Here is a 24,107-nt window from a genome sequence, read left to right as displayed (position 1 = left end):
CACACAATATGGACACAACAATAAACCTGTCTCTGTATCATGAACTAACAAACAAACGTTCACCTTGATTGCCCATAAAACACCCTCACACCAAAGAGTACTTATTGATGACTCAGATTCCTTTGAAGTAACTTTTGGCATTAAAACCATATATTATTATTTTGTGAATTCCATTCTAGCACAAAGTAAAACGACCTTTCAGCAGCAGTGATACAATAACTCTGTATCTGAACTAAAAGAAAGTCTTTTGTTAAACATAAATGGAGTCTTTGTTGTTGTGACGTTCTTAATGAAAACCATCAGTGAATACAGTAATCTATTTTTCACCTCTAGCCAAGAGAGACATTGCCTTCTAGTATCATTTGCTCTCATCCCTCAAGAAAGAGCTGCACGTGCCGCTTTATTATGAACCAGCTGCAATCTTCTGATATTACCCAGTAAGTATTGGAGCAGACTACTGAGTGATAATCTGTTTGACTCTGCAACAACAGGGCTATCTGCTCAAAGGTGTGTCTGTACAAGCAGAGAGAGCCGCTAACGAAGCTCCACTCCAATGAACACATTTCATTTCCTATAAATTTTTCACAAAAAAAGTCTCCGGTTATTTTTTTATTAAAACGCTTTTATTACGAAACAGTAAAAAAGTGTTGGATTATACTATGAAATAATCATTAATCTTGCAGGGTACAACGCTTCCATTATTTGGTTATGTGTTGTTTTATTGTTTTTTTTAATTTAATTTCTAATAAATGTGTGTTTTTATTCCGTACACAAAACACAGACACAATAACAGCATATGTGATCTCGGGCGAAAAAGCTGGAATCTGTTCACTTTCCTACTGGAGGGCCCAATTACTTGACTTCACTGAGTGAAGGCTCCGATTTGAGAGTCATCACACCCAGCTGACCTTCAGATCGTGCCTTCAATCTGCTTTTCAAAGTTTACCGCATTCCCAGGGGTGTGGGTTTATATCAATACATTGACTCACATGAGCCTTGGGAAGTCCCATTTGGTGCACAGACAGAGCGCCGGTCAGATGATTTGCAAGAAGTCAATAAACTATCCAGCACCGAAAGGCTGGATGGGTTGGCGTGTGGGAAAAATAGATTACAGCCAGAGCCTCACTGCAATGGAGTTACATATTCAGAGTGCTTTACAGTAGATTCTGCTGCTTCCTATGACTGTACGAGTCATAACGATCAATTATTAGACTAGCTTAAATGCAAAGAGAAACCTTGACAGTCTCAGTTAATGTCAGTATAATTGATTAGAAATTGTGGTATTATCACAGCTGTCAGAGGAAACAATGAGTACAGCAGGAGTTCAACGCAAAACTAAATAAATAGTGACTAAATATTCGCTGCAAACCAAAACAGCATGAACACATATTCAGTTTAATGTTTTACTATATTCATAAACATTTTAATTTAGTTGTAGCTTTTTCTCCTTTTTTAAATTGCATTATTTAATCAAAAACCTTGAAAAAACATTAAACTGTATATAAAGACTAATTCTATGTTCTATATGTAGTTGTGTTCTCACATGATCACAAATGTTTCCAACAATGTTCAGACTCAGAGAAATCTGTCATTTTATTCAGTTAACGCTGCGTTTCACCGGTCGCCTGTTGATGCTACGTTGTGATGACAGCATCGCATTTTTGATCAACAGTTATAATGTTTTTAATCGATACTGAATTTAATCAATTTACATACAATCAGGGTTGTTGCCATTTGTACTAGTTATGGATTATTATTTTCTACAAAAACACCAGAAAACTTGAGAAAACTTTAGATTATTGTTCACTGTATATGACTGTATATGTTTTGTGCAAGTTCAAAACGCCCAAACACTGTGAAGTTCAATTCCAAGTGAAGGACTTGTTTTAACTTCAAAGAACTACTCTTTTTTTCCAGAGACAGCTCTGCTATAACACTTTGTGCTTGGAAAAGCCTTTTAAAAAAGTCTTCTTTTCATGCGGCTCTCAGTCATTGTGTGCTTGTTAGAGGAGTCAGAGAGATGTCTCCCAGTGGTAATGATTTTTCTGCAACAGAGGAAGGATTTACTGGATCATCTATCGAATGAAAACAGCCAACAAAAAGCAGCAGGCTGATCTCTTCATGTTGTGGCATTAAAGTGGAACCTGCGTGCCTCTGTCATTCATTCTCCTTCTGTCTTTCTTTAACTCAGAGTCCCCTTTTCAGTTTTATTTTCCATCATTCTTCGTCTCCATGTATCTGCATGTCTATTTTCTTTAAGGATGTACACCCCCGCTGTTACTCCCCCACTCTATCTCTGTCTCTTTTTCTCTCTACATTTACAATTGTCTAATGAATAATGGAGCAAGCTATTGTCCTCCTGCTATTGTTGCTTCTTCATTTTATAGCACTTTATTCCTGGCTTCATATCGTTCTGAAGTTCTTATTTTAAGACAAAAAGAAGACATAAGGTATATTGTCTCTATTAGAACATTTATTCATGTGCAGTAAATGGGAAGAAAAAAACTGTAATAACTGATTTAAATGAATGAATTAATAATCTAATTTTTGCTAATCACTGAACAAGGCAAGGGGAAATTTAATTACATTTTGTGTAATTAGAGCAGGACTCCCTCCGCAGCCTGTCTCCTCTTCAAATCACTCCAGATTCTCCCATAAACACCTCATCGTGTTTGGCATTAAAGAGCTCTTTGAAGAAAGAAAACAACAATGTTGTAATGGTTGATGAGATGCAACAGGAACCAGCCAATTATTTTACCAAGCTGATTGCTGAATAGTGAGCATATAGCTGTACACTGTATTAACAAACTCATCAAATACTGCCGCTGGTCAGGCCTTCAAAATATGACGCTGTAGGAGTCCCTCTAGCATCATTCCTGGATGAGCAGGGCTCTGTTGGCAATAATAAATATGCAACATCCAGCTTATGACTCTCTCCTATTTCTGACTAGTAGTTGTTAGTTTAAGCCAAAGCTGGTCCTAAGCATAGGCTTTATAGCCATCACCTAGGGCACCAAAATGTGGAAGGGGCACTGCACCACCAAGAAACCCCCCCCCAACCCAGAAATTAACTTATTATGCACCCATGGCATTGATCCACTAAACACACATCATGCGTCACGCCCAGGGCACCAAAACCAATAGCCATTAATCATAATAAACATATTTTTATATACGGGGGTGGCTCATAAGTGTTATTTAAGGTCGCACCAGCTCCTCTGATACAAGCAGTTTCAGTGGAATGAGACAAAGTGGTTAATGACATGTTACTATTCAAATTCCATCTAGCTCTCAGTGCTGTATTTAATACTAGAGATCACAGCATACTCCTTGATTGGCTCAAAAGCCAGCATCTCTGGTGCTGGCTGTCGAATGGTAAAAGTCCTACCTATCAAAAAGAACAGTTTCCTATAGTTACAACTTCCCTTTGCTCCTCTAGGGAACATATGCCTTTGACAAACGTTGTTCCTGGGGCGACCCCTTTTCCTTGTTTCTTGTGGGTTCCATTTCCCTCTGAAATTGATAATCTTGTCGATAGTGCTGCAGGCTCACTACGATCAACATTAGACTCTATCGCTCCTATAAAAAGGAAATTATTAAAACATAGGAGACTAGCACCTTGGTACAACCACCAAACCCGCCAGTTAAAACAAATAGCTAGGAAATCTGAAAGGAAATGGCGCTCTTCCAAATTATCAGAATATCGCTCAATTTGGCAAGATAATCTTAAAACGTATAGAAAGGCCCTCCGTAATGCCAGAGGAGCCTATTACTCAGCACTAATAGAAGAAAATAAGAATAACCCTAGGTTCCCCTTCAGCACTGTAGCCAGGCTGACAGAGAGTCACAGCTCTATTGAGCCACATATCCCCATAAACTTAAGTAGCAATGACTTCATGAGCTTCTTCTATAATAAAATTATTACTATTAGAGAGAAAATTAATCACCAACTGCCATCAACAGTTATCAGTGGCTCTCCAAGTTCAGGGACTTCTGCCAGTGTAGACTTAGATATATGTTTGGACTGTTTTTCTGCTATCGATCTTCATCAGTTAACTTCAATCATTTCTTCATCGAAGCCATCAACCTGTCTATTAGACCCGATCCCAACTAGGCTGCTTAAAGAAGTTGTTCCCTTAATTGGCACTTCTTTACTGGATATGATTAATCTTTCTTTATTATCAGGATATGTACCACAGTCCTTTAAAGTAGCTGTAATTAAACCCCTTCTTAAAAAGCCCACTCTTGACCCAGGGGTTTTAGCCAATTATAGACCGATTTCTAACCTCCCCTTCCTCTCTAAGATTCTGGAGAAAGTAGTCGCCAAAGAGTTGTGTGACTTTTTACATAACAATAGTTTATTTGAGGATTTTCAGTCAGGATTTAGAGATCATCATAGCACAGAGACAGCTCTGGTTAAAGTTAATAATGACCTTCTGATTGCTTCTGACAATGGACTTGTCTCTGTACTTGTATTATTAGATCTTAGTGCTGCATTTGACACCATTGACCATAATATTCTTTTGGGGAGACTTGAGCATCAAATTGGCATTAAAGGAACCGCACTAAGCTGGTTTAAGTCATATTTATCAGATCGCTCGCAGTTTGTACATGTTAACGATGAATCTTCAATAAATACTACAGTTAGTCATGGAGTTCCACAAGGTTCTGTACTTGGACCAATACTATTTACTTTATTCAATTCAATTCAATTCAATTCAATTCAATTCAATTTGTATAGCGCCAATTCATAACAGAAGTTATCTCAGGACACTTTTCAAATAGAGCAGGTCTAGACCGAACTCTTTAAAACAGTCCCTGAACTTGGAGAGCCACGGATAACTGTTGATGGCAGTTGGTGATTAATTTTCTCTCTAATAGTAATAATTTTATTATAGAAGAAGCTCATGAAGTCATTGCTACTTAAGTTTATGGGGATATGTGGCTCAATAGAGCTGTGACTCTCTGTCAGCCTGGCTACAGTGCTGAAGGGGAACCTAGGGTTATTCTTATTTTCTTCTATTAGTGCTGAGTAATAGGCTCCTCTGGCATTACGGAGGGCCTTTCTATAAGTTTTAAGATTATCTTGCCAATTTGAGCGATATTCTGATAATTTGGAAGAGTGCCATTTCCTTTCAGATTTCCTAGCTATTTGTTTTAACTGGCGGGTTTGGTGGTTATACCAAGGTGCTAGTCTCCTATGTTTTAATAATTTCCTTTTTATAGGAGCGATAGAGTCTAATGTTGATCGTAGTGAGCCTGTAGCACTATCGACAAGATTATCAATTTCAGAGGGACTATGAATGACTGCTGTGGGAGGAAAATGGTTAACAGGTGGAGGGGATGAAGGGGTAAGGGTCGACGGATGAGGAGAAGGGGTCGAGGGATGAGGGATGAGGGGGTATGGGAAGGATGGGTGAGGATTGATAGAAAGGGAGGAAGACTGGTTAGGTAGGTCGATGGAGGGAGAAGTTCGGCGAACTGGTCGGATGGAACAAAGAGGGTGCTGAGACGCTGAGTGGGGGAGCCGTCTCTGACTCTTCAAGAGCCCCCAAAGGAACTTCAGTAGGACAGGTGCGCATGAGCGTTTTTGATGTCGTTTAAGTCATTGCGGATGTAAGTAAGATATGCGGGATCGGCCGAGGAGTTTGACGTTGTTGTCTGGGATCCCTGCTTGGAAGCGGAGGAGGCGGCTCCGATGGGGAAAGAATGCCCAGAGAACGATTCTGGGGATATTCCTGATTTGGACAGGATTTGACGGAAGTGCCGGTGGAACGAGTTCTGTGTGGCTATTTTACCGGTCTCAGTGATGAACAGAGAGTCCTGGAGGGAAGCTCTGCTGGCTAACCTGGAGTTGGTGTATTCTAGTATCGGTTCAAAAGGACTCAAATATGAGTCTAGGCAGAAGAGGTAGATTGGTTGAGGTAGACCGGACTGGTTGGTCTTGCTGCGTTTAAGGTGGTAAATGAGGGTGTCATTAGAATGAAAGGAAATGTCAGACATGGAAGCGTGGGGAGAAGGATCGTATTTGAGGGTAGAAGCTGTGAATTCGGAGCAGCGCAGAAAACCGAAGAAAGCTAGAAGGAACATGGATTCCAGGACCTTATCAATATACGGGGATGAATAGCCTTCACGGAGGGTTCTGATGCAGCGAGTGAGTAGATCTGAAGTTAAGGGCAAGCGTTTTGGTGAGGGATGCATTTCTGTTTTGCGGAGACCTTTGATTAACATGATGATATGGGAATGAGAAGCGGCTTGGCATGATGCTCCGGAGGATAGTTTGATAAAAAAGTTTATACCGCTTATGGAGGCTTGAATGGTGGAAGATTTAATTTTAAGGATGGAATGGGCGAACGAGATGAAGCTAGAGAGTGCCATAACGTTGAGAGAAGGGAACGGAAGACTATTGGTGGCATGGAAGGTTCTAAAGCAATTCCATCCTGTCATGTATGATGACAGTGTGCAGGGAGCGACGCTGTTCAGGATGGCATCTCGTGAAATGGTGACCAGGTTTTGCATCTGGGGAGTCAGTTGTAGACCGTGGCTGAAAACGGTGGGAGGAGGCTGGTGCCAGTTGCCTGAATTTCTGGAATGAAAAGCGAGAGAGTGCGTCAGCGATTGTGTTTTTATGGCCAGGGATGTGAGAGGCTCGGATGATGAAATGGTGTTGGGCCGAAACTAAGGTGAGCTTCCTTATGAACTGCATTATGTCTAGGCATTGTGAACATCCCTTGTTTATGATGTTGACGACGGCGCTGTTATCGGAGTGGATGGTGATGATTTTCTTTGACCATTTGTGGCCCAAAAGAATAGCTGCGATGATGACAGGGTACATTTTGTAGATTGTGGAGGAAGAGGAGAGAGATAAGAATTCGGGCGGCCATTTGGCTGAAAACCACTTTCCACTGAAGTAGCCGCCGAAGATGATGGAAAGAGCTGCGTCTGTGAAAAGCTGGATGTCTTGTGGTGAAGTGATGTGTGTGTCGTAGAAGAAAGAGATGCCGTTCCATGACGAGAGGAACTGGTGCCATAATTTTAGCTCCATTTTACATGCTTCGTCCAGTGTGACGTTGTTGTGGAGAGATGGGACGGAGGATGCTATGGAAAGCAGGTGTGACAAGAAGGATCGCCCTTGGAGGATGATGCGGATGGCGTAGTTGAGGTGACCGAGCAGCGAGAGAAATTGACGCTTAGTGTATGAGGAGGCCAGGAGGAAATTTTAAATGAGTAAGGAAATCCGGTGTACTTTTTCGGTGGGCAAAGATGCTTGGAGTGAAACGGAATCGAGGGTAATGCCAAGAAATTCCAGGGATGTGCTGGGGCCTTCCGTTTTCTCTGGGGAGAGGGGGACTCCAAGTTCATTGAAAGTGGAGATCAGGTTGTGTAGACCGTGTGACAGGGGAGACCAGGATGGCGTGACTGTGAGGAAGTCATCTAAGAGATGGATGATGTATGGGAGTTTGTGCTTGTTAAGCAAGATCCAGCAGAGTGCTTCGGATAATGAGTCGAATATTTTTGGGCTGCTTCTGCACCCGAAGTTCAGGCGCACGGCGAAGTAGTATGCGCCCTTCCACTGAATGCCGAAGAGATGCCAGTAGTCTGGGTGGATGGGAAGGACTTTAAATGTACTGGTGATGTCTGCTTTGGCCAACCAGGCTCCTTGACCGGCTACATTAATGAGGGAGATAGCGTGGTTGATCGTTGTGTAGTGCATAGAAAAATCTGGGCTAGGAATTAGGCTATTGATGCTTGGGACTGCGGAGCTGTCGGGGGATGAGAGGATACGACTGGACGTGCTGGAGGCAAAGCGGTGGCTAGAGTGAAGTTGTTATGCGTAGTGGGATAGGTGGGAAAAGCCCAGGATCCGGCTATGGGGGGAGCTGTGGAAAAAACAGATCCGTTAAGTAGAGGAAAAGGAACACCGGCTACGTATGGGTTGTGGGGAGGGTTGGGGTGGGGGGAAAGGAAGAGACAGGAGGAAGGTGGCTGATGGTGTTGCTATGTGCCATTGTTATAGGCACGCTCTGTGCGGCTGAGGCGGTTGGAGGAGGAATAGGAGCGGCGGAGGTAGCCAAAGAAGGTGGTACATGGAAATTAGGAATGAAAGAGGAAGGGATGCTGGGATGGAGGGATGCATGTGCTCGGGTGGTTTGAGAAGGGTGGGGTAAGGGAGAAGATATATGAGGAGCATGAAAGGCAGGTGCTGGGTTCAATACAACCTGGCCCTCTGGGAGGGCTGATGAGGGAGGCTGGGCTGTGGGGTGCGTCATGACGTAATCGGCGCTGCCGCGGGCGTGATGCTAGGAGCCTGGAAGTGGCGGTGGAGTTCTGAGAGGTGGGATGGTTCTCTGCTCGGAGTCCGTGAGGAGTTGGAAAAGTTTCGCCTTATTGTCGGTGCGGTGGAAGGTTATTTTTTCGCTGGATGAGTGCGCGCTTTAGGCGAACGACTGTCCACTCGGATATGTTTGGTGCCGAGGGACGATCGGCGAGATGGTGAGGTGAGGCCGTGTCGCGGAGGCTTTGCCCGGAGCGGCTGGAGGAAGGAGTGTCGGTCAGACGCCGGACATGAGATCTTCCCCTGGAGCGGTTGTGGGGCGAAGGCCCAATGATGTTGGAGCCGTCGGAGGATGGAGGCTGAGAGCGCCTGACGGCGTGGATGGTTGAGCAGGGCCGGGATGGCTGACGAGGAGGGGTCGTGGGTTAAGAAGAGGACTCTGAGATTTCGTTGAATAGTTCGCTGTCTGATGGATTAAGGATAAGTTCGTTATCCGTGATTTCAGGTATTAACATTTGTTTCGTTTTCGTATTATTTCTGACGCAAGTCATGTAGAATATGAGTCAAGTGAGGGAGTGAATGGAAAAGGTGTGCTTAAGTATGTTTTTTGAGCAGAAATGAGGAGAGTTCGGGGCGTGGTCTTTGTTCCCGAATTTAGTTATGAAACTCCATATATTATCAATGAAGGTCAGTGTGACAAGAGAACAGAGCAGTTAGAGATAAAGACTACGTGAAGTCTCTGAATTGAACCTGTTAAACTAAACCTGCTCTTCCTGCTGTCTCACAATTCCAAACATACGTTTATTTTTTATTTTTTTGTTGTTTTTCATATGTATCAATGTTCATACACATCAGTGAAACGTCTCACTGGGGCTGCTTTTTGAGGTGTGCTGTTGAGCCATTTTACCATGCCCATGTGCGAGACCCATACAATACGTAAATGTGTGCCGCTTTTCATTGGTGTCGGAGCATGTTGCAGCTGCCAAAAATGCAATTAATTTGCTGTAATAATAATCCTAACCGTTTCAATACATTCTTCGCAGTGGTCACTGCTCTGGCACATATAATTTTAACAAAATGTAAAATATGTTTGAAATTAATCAAAATACATGAACACCGTTCTATTAGATTTTCATTTTATATTTATATTGTTAGTAAAAGTGTTTTCATTCAGTTTCCCTCATTTGAATTCTATAGGAAAATTAAAGCTGCAAGCAGCGATGATGCACTCGGAAATGACCATTATGAAAGAGTGTCATTTCCTTTTTCCAGTAGGGGGCTCTGTTACTACATCTGAATATTGGCATGTAGACGTGATCAGGACGGGACTCTTATCAAACGTGAAGTTCCGTTGAGATTGGACCATATACACTGAAGTTATGACAACTTCACTCGTAGATTTTTTTACTCCTGTGGATATAGAGGCTCTGAAATGTACTCAAGTAGTATACAACTAAAAGTACTTTCTTGGTTTCTCTTTATAACATTTCTACTGTTTCTGTGCACGGCTCACTGGAACTTCAAATAGGGTAGAGTCTCCCTCTCCTGCCTGTTTCATGTTTTCATCTTTTTATCAATACGTTTTCTGAAACAATAAACAATTTGTACAACTTCACATTTCTCTTATCTTTATTGTCATACAATCACACAAAGATACAAATTCTTAAACTGTACAACAAAATAAATATATTTCTTTAGCCACAGCACAGACTTAAAGAGCACCAACTCATAAAGACAGAAATTGACAAAGTATACTTTTGATAAGAATCTGTATTACATTGAATCAGTCCAATGAATTAATTACCTTAATTATATAGCCTTTGCTTAAATAAATAAACTTAGGATTGCTTTGTTACTGCAGCATTCAATAGCTTCAAAAGGAACTATAATAAACAGCTGATTTAAATCTAAAATGGCCAATATCACAAATATGGAATCCACCCAGATGATGTCTCTGCAACATTTGCTGTGAATGGGGGTGAGCTGTATTGTAGATTTCTCCTTTAGTTTCCTGTAAACTCCACTGCATAATTGGTGGAAGTGCAGGACTGAATTCACACTCTCCCCTGTAATCACAAAAATAACATTTTAAAGATGTATAGGCATAAAGAGACACATATTGCAGCTGGTGACCAATGTGCAGTTTTCTGATTTCAGATCTGTTGTACTATGGTGTATGCTTGATTTCTGTCATTACTGTGTTGATGTTATCTTGAATTATTTCATACATTTCTGAAATGAACCCAAGTCAAACATCATTTTTGGAACTGTCAGGCTAACCCTCTATAATGCTGATTTCCCCTAAAATGACTTGACAGCAGTTTTAGGTGCTGCTATGCTGAAGAGTAAATAAGATTTTATTTGAAAATGAGCTCATTGACCCCTAGTATTATCATTACACACATACATATCAAAAACCATCTAAGGTTAATGCTCAAATGGAATTATAGTTTTAAAAAACTTTGTCATCTTACAGTAGTAGTAGTACTAAAGTAGTAGTAGACACCACATATCACAAAAAAGTATGAAAAAGTCACTATAATACACAAAATGACATTTGTGCTTGCAGTAAATACTGGTACATGATATATAGATTTTGATAGATTTGTGAACAATATTTGAGAGAAATAGGCCTTTTGTGTACATAGAGAAAGTCTTAGCCTTCATATCTTAAAGAGCTCATAGTACCCTATTACCCCACTAGAACACTACGTTCTCTGAATGCTGGGCTACTTGTGGTTCCTATAGTCTCTAAAAGTAGAACAGGAGCCAGAGCCTTCAGTTACCAAGCTCCTCTCCTGTGGAACCAGCTTCCAGTTGTGGTTCGGGAGGCAGACACCCTCACCACATTCAAGAGTAGGCTTAAGACATTCCTCTTTGATAAAGCTTATAGTTAGGGCTGGATCAGGTGAGTCCTGAACCATCCCTTAGTTATGCTCCTATAGGCCTAGACTATCAGGGATTTCCCATGAGGCACTGAGCTCCTCTCTTCCTCTCTCTTTCTGCACTCATTCATGTCCCATTAATGCATGTTACTAACTTCACTTCTTCTCCGGAGTTCTTGTGCTTTCTCGTCTTGCAGGTTCTCATGGATCCTGGTGGAGCCTCCTGCCATGGTCCTGCTTGACTACAATTGCCAATATCCCTGATATTATTGTTATTATTATTATAAGTATTATTATAGCTACGGTTACTGTTGTTGCTGTTGTCACTGCTCATTGTCCCCCATCGTTGCTGTTGTCATGTTCATCATCATCAGTTACTGCTATTAGTGTAGTTGTTGCTACTGTTGTTGCTGTGCACCTGTCTGTCTGTCTGTCTATCTGTCTGTCTGTCTCTCTCTCTCTCTCTCTCTTTCACCCCAACTGGTCGAGACAGACGACCACCCACCTCGAGCCGAAGGATCTGTCCTAGGTTTCTGCCTTGTAACAGGCAGTTTTTCCTTGCCCTTGTCGCCAAGTGTTTGCTCATGGTGGTAGTGTTGGGTCTCTGTAATTAATGTTATAAGGAGTTCGGTCTAGACCTGCTCTATTTGGAAAATGTCCTGAGATAACTTCTGTTGTGAATTGGTGCTATACAAATAAAATTGAATTGAATTGAAATTGAGCATAGCGTTAGTTCAGGCAGGGCACGAAGTCAGGCTTAGCTTTCAGTTACAGCTATATCATACGATCATAGCTAGTCATAAACATACATCAGCTGATTCCTCTAAACTTCCCATTGGATACCATACACAGTCAGCTGACAGCTCACCTGATTTCCTCAAGCATCCAATTGGCAAACATCTACATGGCGCCTTATTTAAGCTGCTTTAGCCTGCCTGCCTATCTCTGCTGCTCCTCTACAAGCCTTTTTGCACCCACCTTCACCCCAGCTCCTCCTTTTTATGTTGTTTCTAATTAATCAATGTCATTTTCTGATTGACATTGATGCTTGCTCTGTTCTGTACCCTGGGGGGTCTCTGCTGCCGCTCTCCTTGTCTTAAACTTTTCCATGTATGCACATGGAAGGGCAGGGAGGTGTGCTCTCCCTGCCTTAAGGTTTTCCAAGTAGGCACGTGGAAGGACAGGGAGGTCCCAGAACAGAGCCATACCGCCAAATGTAAAATTCTGCTTGGAATATAAGATATTTTGACAAAAGTGGTCCTGACTGAATTGAAATTAGATCTTTGATCAGCTCATGATGAATGGGGGCAAAAACAAAAGTGTTGCGTTTATAAATTTGTTCAGTGTACTTCTAAGAGCTGGCTCCAAACAGGTTTCAGTGAGGAACAGGGATAACAGAGGTAAACTCACTAAGGGCCCTATCTTGCCGCACGCAAGTATCAAACGCAAAACGCAAGTAGCTTTGTGGGCGGATCTCGGCGCTGTTGCTATTATGCCGGCAGGATAAATGACTCTTGCGCCCGGCGCAAATCTAAAATGGGTTGGTCTGAAGTAGCTACATTAGTCATAAGTGTGGTTTGGGCGTAACGTGCAATAAACCAATCAGATCGTCATCTCCCATTCCCTTTAAAAGCAGGCGCGCTTGTTCCATGGCGGATTGCTATTATAACGGTGGATTTGCCAGGCGCACGCCAGGAGCGGTTCACAGCCGAGGAGACCGACGTTCTCGTCAGGGCCGTAAAATACCAAGAAGTGACATTATGGACATGAAATAAATGTAACACAGCCATACAATAAATCAAAATGATGTAACGCAGCTTCGCAGGAAGAAGCCCCTGGCCTCGGGAGCAGTGCGCACGGGCCGAGCAGTGCGCAAGGGCCAGCTGAGGAGGGAGCAGCTCAAACACCAAGGTGCAGAGGATCCAGACCCACTACACGCCGGAGGACCACCCGTTCCTGCAGCAAACCGGGTTTGACATGCTGGAGCAGGAGCTGTCCGGGATGCGGCAAAGTATTAATGCCCGTCTTGACCGGGTGGCGATGTTGCCTGTAGCAATAGAAAACTAGAAGAACTACTAGAAAACACAGTGAACTGAAAGAGTTAGAGTTTTATTAAAAATACTTGTGTCCCCCCCACCTCTGAAATCAAAATTTCGTCCTTGCCGTGGATACTCTCTCCCCTGAAGAACAGACCGAGGTGACCAGCTTCCCTTTTCCCCCATTCTCAATGTTGACAGTCTGGATTATGGATAATATGGTTCTATCAAGGTAAATACTCAATGTCTTCACAATCAAATCCCGACATTGATCCTGTAGTTCAGAAGAAGGTCCAGAGGATCAGAGAGAATCTGGACTGGAACAGAGAAAAGCTATCATTCTCTGATCCTGATACTAACACAAGCTGAATGGATCCAAGTGAAGAAAAACAAAAACCAATAACTGCATGTTTGAGCAGCCAATAATTGTTTAGATTCAATGGACGTAATTTTAAATTCTGAAAACTTCCCACGGAAGAAAATCAATATTTAATTACATATAGGAAAGATTTACATTGTGTAAATATGTTTAAATGTATTCAAAATATCTGAGCAATTTTGTATTTTAATGTAATTAAGTTGAGATGGTTTGTCATTTATTCACAGGAATCGTTAAGGTGGATGTCTGATATTTAATGTGAAGTTTCAGTTTGGGTTCAGACTTTATGGTTTAGAGTAGAGTTCTGTGGCTTCTTGACCTCTGTGACTCTCTGTTGACAAATCAATTTATTCATTATCTGGATTTTATGCAGTCTTTTGTGTGTGCAAATAATACATAAATAAAGAAATTATATTGATTTAAGAACTGGATCTTTCTGTGGTGTTAAAACAACAAAAGGCAAAACAAGATAGTAAATTATCAGAATAATCTTATGATCTAACTAGAACATCGAAATCTAACTTAAACAACCAAAAGATATTAGTCAGATACACGTAGATTTTACTAAACTTTTATTGAATAAAATATTTGTTTTTACCTCTCTAATATCATATATATTCTTGCACCTTGTACGCTTTTATCAGCTACGTTTTATCTTTGTGTAACTTTTTGTTTTAATAAGTTGATGAAGTTATCATTGATATCTAAGTAGTGGTAGATCAGATGATAGCAGTGGTGCCATTATTATGTTTTTCATTTTCATTTTAAATTATTTAAGATAAAGTAAAAAATAACAGTGAAAATTAATTTGCACTAAAGTTTTTCCATGAAAGTCATGTTGACATAATGGCGTGATTTAAAGCTGTGTTTTGGATCATATTCATCATATTTCTTATGTCCCCTTTAAACTGAAACACATTGATGGACTAACAAAGATCCACCCCTTACATGACATCATCTGAGATCAACCAGGAAACAGGTTGTTCCTGTTCAGTTCACACTGTGAGGAGACACAGAGACTGACAGAAAGAAGGTAAGATTTAGCTTACCTTCATTACAAAGCTGTCATATCAACTGAGGGAGGAAAGTTACAGGAGGGAAGTTCTAAAGTACTGAAGCAGGGAAGTACTTCAAATGGCTGCTGATTGAAAAACACTCAAAGTGAAAGTAACTGAGGAAACTGTCTACAGAGGGGAGGGAAACCACAACTGAGTTCCTGTTTTAACATGCTGCCTGTTATGTTTTCAGCTTCACTCAGAAATAAAATGGCTTCCAGATCAGAGGAGGAGCTCTGCTGTCCGGTCTGTCATGACATCTTTAGAGATCCTGTTGTTCTGTCATGTAGTCACAGCTACTGTAAAGACTGTCTCAAGAGCTGGTGGAGAGAGAAAATAACACGTGAGTGTCCAGTTTGTAAGAGAAGGTCTTCAAGGGCAGAACCACCTTGTAACCTGGTGTTAAAGAACCTGTGCGAGGCCTTCGTACAGGAGAGAGATCAGAGATCTTCAGAGGGTCTCTGCAGTCTGCACTCTGAGAAACTCAAACTCTTCTGTCTGGACCATCAGCAGCCAGTGTGTCACATCTGCAGAGATTCAGAAAAACACTCCAAACACAGATTCAAACCCATCGATGAAGCTGCACAACAACACAAGAAGGAACTTCAGAAATCTCTGGAGCCTTTAAAGGAGAAGTTAAAGGTTTTTGAACGAGTTAAAGTGAAGTTTGATCAAACAGCAGAACACATGAAGGTCCAGGCCCAACGCACAGAGAGGTTGATTAAGGAGCAGTTTAAGAAGCTTCACCAGTTTCTAGAAGAGGAAGAGGAGGCCAGGTTGGCTGCACTGAAGGAGGAAGAGGAGCAGAAGAGTCAGATGATGAAGGAGAAGACGGAGGCTCTGAGCAGAGAGATAGCAGCTCTTTCAGACACAGTCAGAGCCACAGAGGAGGAGCTGAGAGCTGAAGACGTCTCATTTCTGAACAACTACAAGGCTGCAGTGGAAAGAGTCCAGCAGCGCCCCCTGCTGGAGGATCCACAGCTGCCCTCAGGAGCTCTGATAGACGAGGCCAAACACCTGGGCAACCTGACCTTCAACATCTGGAACAGGATGAAGGACATGGTCTCCTACACTCCTGTGATTCTGGACCCAAACACTGCTCATCCAAACCTCATCTTGTCTGAAGATCTGACCAGTGTGAGAGGAGGAGGGAATCAGCAGCTTCCTGACAATCCAGAGAGGTTTGGTTATTCCTGGTCTGTTCTGGGCTCTGAGGGCTTTAACTCAGGGACTCACAGCTGGGATGTCGAGGTTGGAGACTGTGCATACTGGAGACTGGGAGTGTTAGCAGAGTCAGCCCAGAGGAAGGGACTTATACGGTCTGGATTATGGGAAATAGATTTCTGTGGAGGTAAATACTCAGCAGAGTCACCATCAGGACACACTGTTCTCCGAGTTCAGACGAAGGTCCAGAGGATCAGAGTGAATCTGGACTGCAACAGAAGAAAGCTGTCATTCTCTGATTTTGATACTAACAGACACATGCACACCTTCACACACACTTTCACTGAGAGGATGTTTCTATACATTGAAACTGATGAAAAACTGAAGATGTTAGCAATGAAGGTAAGGACAGTGAAACAGAGCAGGTAGAGAGTTATGATTTTATTCATGATGTTTTATTCTTAAAACTATAATGTATAACATTTCCTCGTTAAACAGTTTAAACACCCTAGAGCTATGTTTTATATGTAGTTGTGTACTAACATTATTCCAAATGTTTCCAACAGAAATCTGTCATTTTATTCAAAACTGTATGTTTCCTACTTGCCTGTTGCGGTTTTACCTGCTGGGTAAATGCGGTATATGTTAGATACATCGGCGAGTGAGGAAGGAAGTCTGCAAGTGGGTATAAATGTAACACGAATACAACTTTAAAGCTTTACATTAGTATATTGTTTTTATGTGAGAGAGGCAGAAATTAAATACTGTACATTTAAAGGTGAAAGTCACTGAACTGAACCTGTTAAGCTGCACCAGCTGTCATTATTGCAAACTTATGTTTATTTTTCTTTCACTTTTTTATATAATAATTTTTAATTATTCATTATTTATTATTTTGACTTGTGTGTGTGGAGCCACGAAGACCAGTAACCGCTCTGCGGAAGCTAAATGGATACAGATAATGAAAAAATTATCATTTTATCAATGACTGAAAAATAACTGGCTGCACAAACATGCAGTCAGTTTTCTATTTGATGTATATATAGTCGAGATAATTTTGTCTGCATATGTATTTTCATTCATTTCCATCAGTTGAATGCTGCTGTTTGTCATTTATTCACAGGAGTTGATCTATTTAAGGTGGACATTTTATGTTTAAGGTGGAACTTTATGGTTTAGAGGTCCATGGCTTCTTGATCTCTCTGGACATAACAATTTTTTCATTATCTGGATTTGATGTGTACAAATAAAAAGTAAATGTTAATTTACAGAGATGTTCACAAGTCTTTTTTTGCAAGTCCAAGTCAAGTCTCAAGTCTTTGGTCACGAGTCCAAGTCAAGTCTCAAGTCTCTTAAAAATAAAAGTCACATGTCTCTTCTGGTTGTAATGAGCCTTCTGTCATCTGCTGCTATCCGGTCTACTAAGAATACTGCACAGCTATATCTAAGAAATTCAAAGCATTTACTGTATTATTATCACTCCTTTATCTATTAGCATACAGTATCAGTACTGATTAGTTGTTTGTTATATGATCACTTTAAACAGGCTATTGCAATGCAATATGAAGAAAACACACAATGAATGCTTTATTTTAAAGGAAACTGTATTCTTCCAACATGAACATATAGTTACAGTATATCTTGCCCCCTATTGTGCAGGCTCAGTGGGACCATAATAAGAACAAATATAGAAAATCTTACACCTCACCCAGTCAAAGACATTGTAATTAACATCATTCCTATTAGTGCAAAACATCACACTTTAGCTAAATGCAAACAACTTGTAAGCAAAACACTTAAAAGTACTTTAAACACTTGTATATGTTACTTCTGTGTTATTTGCAATTAAAAAATTGCTCCCATATTATCTGAAATATAGCCTACTGTAAGTCTATAAACTGTGATATTAAAACATGACCAGTTTTGTTCCAAAAGGCACCTTGTATGACAAAAATTCCTTGCATAAAAGTAAAACTCAAAATGGAATATCACTGGAGTTATTGGAAGCTATCTTGATTTTTAACAAAAGAGTAACCTCAGTGTAATGGTAACCTGGTAAACCTGTAACATTGACGTTACGTGGTCAACAATTAACCTGCAACCTGCCTGTAAGCCGACAGTATAACTATGTATTTTTCTACAGTTAACGTTAGCCAGTTGGTGGCAACGTAGATGATTAACTTTACCCAACCTTTCACTCATCTATTCAAATATTCAGTTACAAAGCAAGTAGCAAGCTAAGTGAACGTTACATAGCTGATGCTGAGCTAACTGTCCATATGTGACTGACCTATCCGGGTGAGTTTTCAGGTGCCTGATAAAATTTGATGTGGTGGATCCAGCATCCTTGATTCGGGTACTGCAGACTTTGCAGTCAGCGCTCCTTTTGTTGGTGCCGTCCTGTTTGAAGTTTTTATAACCAATCACAAATGGTACAGTAGGGGTGGGCGATATGGGCAAAAAATAATATCTTGTTATTTTTTGGGATTTTGGCAATAACGATAATCAGTCGATATCCTTTAAAATATAATTGGAATTGTCTGAGTTAGGGCTTGTGTCCACCAAACACGTTTTTAGCACTGAGAGCGCTCAAAAACTCATTTTCCGAGCGCCCAGCGGTGTTAAAAGTTGAACAGATTTCAACTTGAAGCGCTCTGATCGCTGCGCTAAAAAAGTCTTTTCGAAACTAAACCATTTCCATGCCAGAGAGGTAGACCCACGTCTCAGCACTAAATCTGACGTACCGGTAGCTTCAGGGGCTGGAGATGCTTGCATTTTCTCTCTACCATCACAACGCGCTGCTAAACTGTTGCAAGGAGGATGCTAGCGAGAGGTCATGTGATCACGTCATGTGATCACGTAGGCCCACTAGTCGTGTGACTGAATCCTGTCATGCTGTAGAGAGCGTTACTGCACCGTGTATTAAGTGGATGTGAGGAGTTTCCGCATGCGTTTCAATATTTTTGGCGAAGTAATTTAAATACTCGATAATGGAAATTTGCACATCGTCAAAACAACAATGACGATATTATCGCAAACGATATATATCGCCCACCTCTATGGTACAGCAGCAGCTGCAGGTGTGCCGCCGGTCGCCATAGTCGTCATCCGAGGTACTAGTGTGTGAGGCCGCGAGGCGTGCACCCAATGCGTAATATGGTTACCATGGTTACCATGAAAAAAAAGAAGGAATCACATTAAGCTCGCCAGACGTTTCAGAGTGTCCTCAATATTAATACACCAAAAAAGAAAACATGATTGTTCACGAGTCCCAAAACACGAGTCCGAGTCCAGTCTGAAGTCTTTTGAACACGAGTCCAAGTCAAGTCTGAAGTCTCTGTGTGTGTGCGACTTAAGTGCGACTCGAGTCCGAGTGGCAAACTCGAGTCCCCATCTCTGTTAATTTAAGAACTGAATCTCTCTGTGGTGTTTCTGCCTTCATAAAACACAAAGTTAAACCAAGCTAAATATGAACATTTTACTTTAAAAGTAACATAAAAGTAAAATTAACGTTTTTCATTGATTAGCAATTGATATTTAGCATTTAGCTTTTATCCTTTCTAATAGTGTGTCTATGTAGCTGTCGATCTTAGTTCATATAGGCTCAGCCCTGATTAGTAACTGGAGACAGCCGCACACAACTACCTGCTGCAGAGGGGAGTACCCAGTACCTGGAGGCCACAGGAGCACAGGTGAGAGACAAAGAGAGAGCAGCACAACAACTCACAGCTCTATGGCCGTAACCCCCCCCCCATCTTTCATCAAAGTTCAGCAGGATTTAACCCAAGAGACTACTGTTTTGCATCGCGAATGGCAAGGAGAACAAATGGCACAGCCTCATCCTAATTTTTTCCTGTGTGATGACAATACTTTAGAGTATGGTGCCAGCGCTCGAGCATACTTTGTGACCTGGGCCAGAAGTAGCTCAGTGTGTAGGGATTTTGCATGGGAACTGGACGGTCGCCGGTTCAAGTCCCACTGTATATACAAGGGATAGACCGATTATCTGTGCCGATATTTGGCATTTTGACGCATATCGGCATCGGCCTTTTTTTTTAATCCGACGGCCGATAAGAGATCAATTAAAAACTGGGTTATTTTGGCTCTGATGCGGCCGCGCCTCTCTGTCTGCTGTCATTACTCTGTCTCCAGCATTTTCCCACCCACAGCACCATCTGATTGGTTACACGCTCTGGTTACAAGCAGAGCCACGACATGGGTAACAGCCAATCAGCAGTGAAAGCTGTGCATGCACAGTGCTCACACACACGGCAGAGAGGAGAAAAAGTTTTGCCACCATGTAAAACTGGATTCAAAGCCCGGCACTTAAGGCAACAGACTCTCCCGAAATTGTAATAAACATCCCAGTCCTCTACAAGTCACAACTACTAGTAACATTACTGTGAGCTCATTAACGATATATAAACATAAGCGGCAGCCCTCCAGACGTGCCTGTTAATCACTCGAAACAAGGTTGCTGATAATATCGATATGGAAATAGTCCGTGATAGTACAAGTCTGTGTGTGTGAGTGAGAGAGTAAAAACCTAATAAACTCAATTCAGTCCAGTTTTATTGCAGGGAAGCACATTGAGGCTGATTAGCTTTTAGCGTAACCTTAGCCCACCGGTCCGCTTTCTCCTTCTCTGGCTCTAGACGCTCAGCAGACTGTAGCGAAACTCTACAACTCACGACTACTAACGTTACTGTGAGGCCCAATACGTTAGCGGCAGCTGTCTGTTCCCAAGATAAACACTGATTATTAAAGTGAAGATGCTGTAGGCTATTTAGTGTTTTTAACGGTTTAATCACTTGAAACAAGGTTGCTGATAATATTGTCTAAGATTTAAAAAAACCTTTAACATGTAGCAAATCTGATAAGCTGTTTAATAAACATATGCTTAAAGGCATTTAAACAAAGTTAAGTGTTGGAGTTTGTATTATTCAAAATTTTGACGCCAATATTTTCCCTTTTACTGCAAATGAATATCGGCTCCAAATATCGGTTATCGGTCTCCTTGACTACTAATAATCGGTATCGGTCCTGAAAAAACCATATCAGTCTATCTCTAGTATATACTGTAAAAATGATATTTAACATTTTTTAAGGATTCATACGTTGCAGTGATGCCCAGATGACCAGACCACAAATGCACATGTGCTAGCTGTCGCCAACTATAACTCTACCCTACCCTAGCTCTGAATGCTGGGCTACTTGTGGTTCCTATAGTCTCTAAAAGTAGAACAGGAGCCAGAGCCTTCAGTTACCAAGCTCCTCTCCTGTGGAACCAGCTTCCAGTTGTGGTTCGGGAGGCAGACACCCTCACCACATTCAAGAGTAGGCTTAAGACATTCCTCTTTGATAAAGCTTATAGTTAGGGCTGGATCAGGTGAGTCCTGAACCATCCCTTAGTTATGCTGCTATAGGCCTAGACTATCGGGGGATTTCCCATGATGCACTGAGCTCCTCTCTTCCTCTCTCTTTCTGCACTCATTCATGTTCCATTAATGCATGTTACTAACTTCACTTCTTCCCCGGAGTTCTTGTGCTTTCTCGTCTCGCAGGTTCTCATGGATCCTGGTGGAGCCTCCTGCCATGGTCCTGCTAGATTGCCATTGCCAATACTGTTGTTGCTGTGCACCTGTCTGTCTGTTTGTCTCTCTCTCTGTCTCTGTCTGTCTGTCTGTCTCTCTCTCTCTCTCTCTCTCTCACCCCAACTGGTTGAGATAGACAACCACCCACCTAGAGCCGAAGGATCTGTCCTAGGTTTCAGCCTTTTAACAGGCAGTGTTTCCTTGCCCTTGTCTCCAAGGTCTTGCTCATGGTGGTACTGTTGGGTCTCTGTAAATAATGTTATAAAGAGTTCGGTCTAGACCTGCTCTATTTGAAAAGTGTCCTGAGATAACTTCTGTTATGAATTGGCACTATACAAATAAAATTGAATTGAAAAAAATTGAATTGAACTAGATAAAAGCACCATTTGGTGAACTGTGCCTCATTTGAATGTGAAACCCACCTGCGCATATACAGGTTTATTTTTTATTCCCTTCTTAAGTTATTTAGTTGTTATTTACCCAGAGCCAAAGTGACACCTTCACAATGTTTGTTTTGTCCAACCAACAGTCCAAACCTCGAAATGATACATTCAAATTAATAAAAAATTATTATTAAATGGACATCTTCACATTAGTGAAGCTGAAACCAAGAAGTGTTTTTGATTCATTTTGATTGTTAAAATCATCACCAATTAATTCAAATTGATTGTTTGAGTTGTGCTTTTACGTTTAAATATGTTTTGTCTGTTTGTAATTTGTAAAGTGTCCAACAATTGTAGTGGAGTAGAAGATTAAAGTGATATGAAATGGAAAGTAAAGTACACTTACCTCAGATTAAAAGTACAGTCCATCAGTAAATGTACTTCTTTCTCTCTGTGTCTCTTATGTGATTCCTATTACTCCTCTTTCCCCTCTATCTTTATATCTATTTTATGATAATGCTATCACTCTCTCTCTCTCTCTCTCTCTCTCTCTCTCTCTCTCTCTCTCTCTCTCTCTCCTTTCTCATCTCATCAGAGTCCAAAGATCAAATGGTTTATCAGACATGAAACTGCTGGGAACCCTGTAGCTCTGCAGCTGACTGTTGTGAAAGTAATACGGCCACACCATTGTTTTCCACATGACCCCTCTTTATCAGTGCCTCCCTCGTCCTTTCTCGCTTCCTCCACTGTTTTTGCCTTCCCCTGTCTGTCTGCCACCCCTTCTCATTGCTCCTGACCTCTCCTGCTCTCAAACAGGACCGGGTCCCTCAGCTACAATGCCATATAGCCTCTTCCATTAGTCCAGGACCTGACATACAGTCATGGAAAAAATTATTAGACCACCCTTGTTTCTTCAGTTTCTTGTTCATTTTAATGCCTGGTACAACTAAATACCTTCTAAAAAGAAGGTATACATAAATACAAGGATACGCACATTTTACATCAACTGAAAGGCTCATGGGGTCAGTTTAGAGATTGACCTGTTTAGGCCCGTCTTCTCCTAAATCATCCACGATGGTGTCAGGCTCAACAGCATCGTTGGAACGATCCGCTCTGTGCTGCTCGACGCAAGTGGGTCGCGGCTTTCATCAAAAATAGACCAGCTGCATATTCACCACAGAGTGTAGAGACGCTTTGGGGGCAGACAGCAACACACAACAATTAACGTTAGCTTACGTTGCAGCTTTGATTTTGTCTGTCAGTGCACCAAGATAAAATGAAGATTGTTCACAAAATCCTAAACCTTGAGGCCCAGTTGAGTCTCGAGTCTTTTCAGGAGTCTCAAGTCAAGTTAATGTGTGTGCGACTTAAATGGACTCGAGTCCCCATCTCTGCCCTCTGTGTTGGCATGCCCACTCATACTGTGTTTAGTACGTAAAGTAAATCAGGGGAGAGAAATAAATAAAAAGTCTTTCTTTACTTCATCTATAAAGTCTGCTTTCTTCCTCGTTTAAGCCCACTTAGTGGGCCACTACAGAAGACGTTAGCAGGCCAGTTAGCTGTGACAGAAATGATGACGGAGGTTCTGACAGCAGTGATTGCGGCATCATTGCAGCATCATTGCGCCACATTTGCATCTTCCATTTTAGAGACTTTGGAGCTTCTTGCTTTCTGTCCCTCAGTTCCTGTTCTGCCAGAGGGGCAGAGGCAGTGGTCTGGCACACACCTCGTTAGATACATATCCCTTACTCCACTTCAAAAATCTACAATACAGAGACACAGATTCCCAGTTCGAGAAGTCATCGCAATTCATTGAGGCCTGAAATTAATTTCGTATGTCTTTACAAGAGAATCCAGTGGGGCATAGAGGCAGAGAGCGGAGCTGAGAGAAAGTAGAGGCAAAGAATTCACTGACATACACGCATGGATAAGAATGCATATTCATAATCACAATGATAATACTGCACTGAACTGTGTTGAAACAATATCATCTCAAAAAACATGCCAGACCAAAACTTTGTGGGGGCAGCACAATTACCTCAACAGAGAGCAAAGCAGATATAATTTGGTTACATCACACGAGTTGAACAGAAGGACATCCTCTGGTGGCCCTAGGCTGTAATAGACTGATCATGTGATCTAATCTCCTGGTTTAAGTCGAGTGGGAGAGCTCCAGTTCCACATCATCCCCGATCTCATCCTATAATAGTTTTCTACTGTCACTATCTAATGGAAAAGCAAAAAATGCCCCAAAAATTCTCACAAATAGTTCATGAAAGGATCATGACAAAAGCTAAATGTTAGACAAGACTAAATGGCCTTCGACACCAAGAACG

At 41.6% G+C, this 24,107-nt stretch overlaps 1 protein-coding gene and 1 pseudogene across 1 annotated transcript; one reads left to right on the top strand and one right to left on the bottom strand.

Annotated features, from left to right (window-relative positions):
• Positions 1–10,091: 10,091 nt before the first annotated feature.
• LOC127372007 (nuclear factor 7, ovary-like) overlaps positions 10,092–24,107 on the bottom strand; it is a 423,840-nt pseudogene continuing 409,824 nt past the window's right edge.
• On the top strand, positions 14,545–17,062 carry LOC127372003 (nuclear factor 7, ovary-like). Its single transcript, XM_051415346.1, has 2 exons — positions 14,545–14,608; positions 14,824–17,062. The coding sequence occupies exon 2, from the start codon at positions 14,841–14,843 to the stop codon at positions 16,221–16,223; it is 1,383 nt and encodes a 460-aa protein (XP_051271306.1). The 5' UTR covers positions 14,545–14,608; positions 14,824–14,840; the 3' UTR covers positions 16,224–17,062.

The sequence above is a fragment of the Dicentrarchus labrax genome, unplaced genomic scaffold (assembly GCF_905237075.1).
Source record: "Dicentrarchus labrax unplaced genomic scaffold, dlabrax2021, whole genome shotgun sequence".
In the NCBI taxonomy this organism is placed as follows: domain Eukaryota; kingdom Metazoa; phylum Chordata; class Actinopteri; family Moronidae; genus Dicentrarchus; species Dicentrarchus labrax.
Note: the sequence above shows the minus strand (reverse complement) of the source record. Positions and strands in the feature narration are given on the sequence as shown.

Coding starts and splice junctions, on each gene's coding strand:
- LOC127372003 (XM_051415346.1), top strand. CDS start 14,841: ATGGCTTCCAGATCAGAGGAGGAGCTCTGCTGTCCGGTCTGTCATGAC.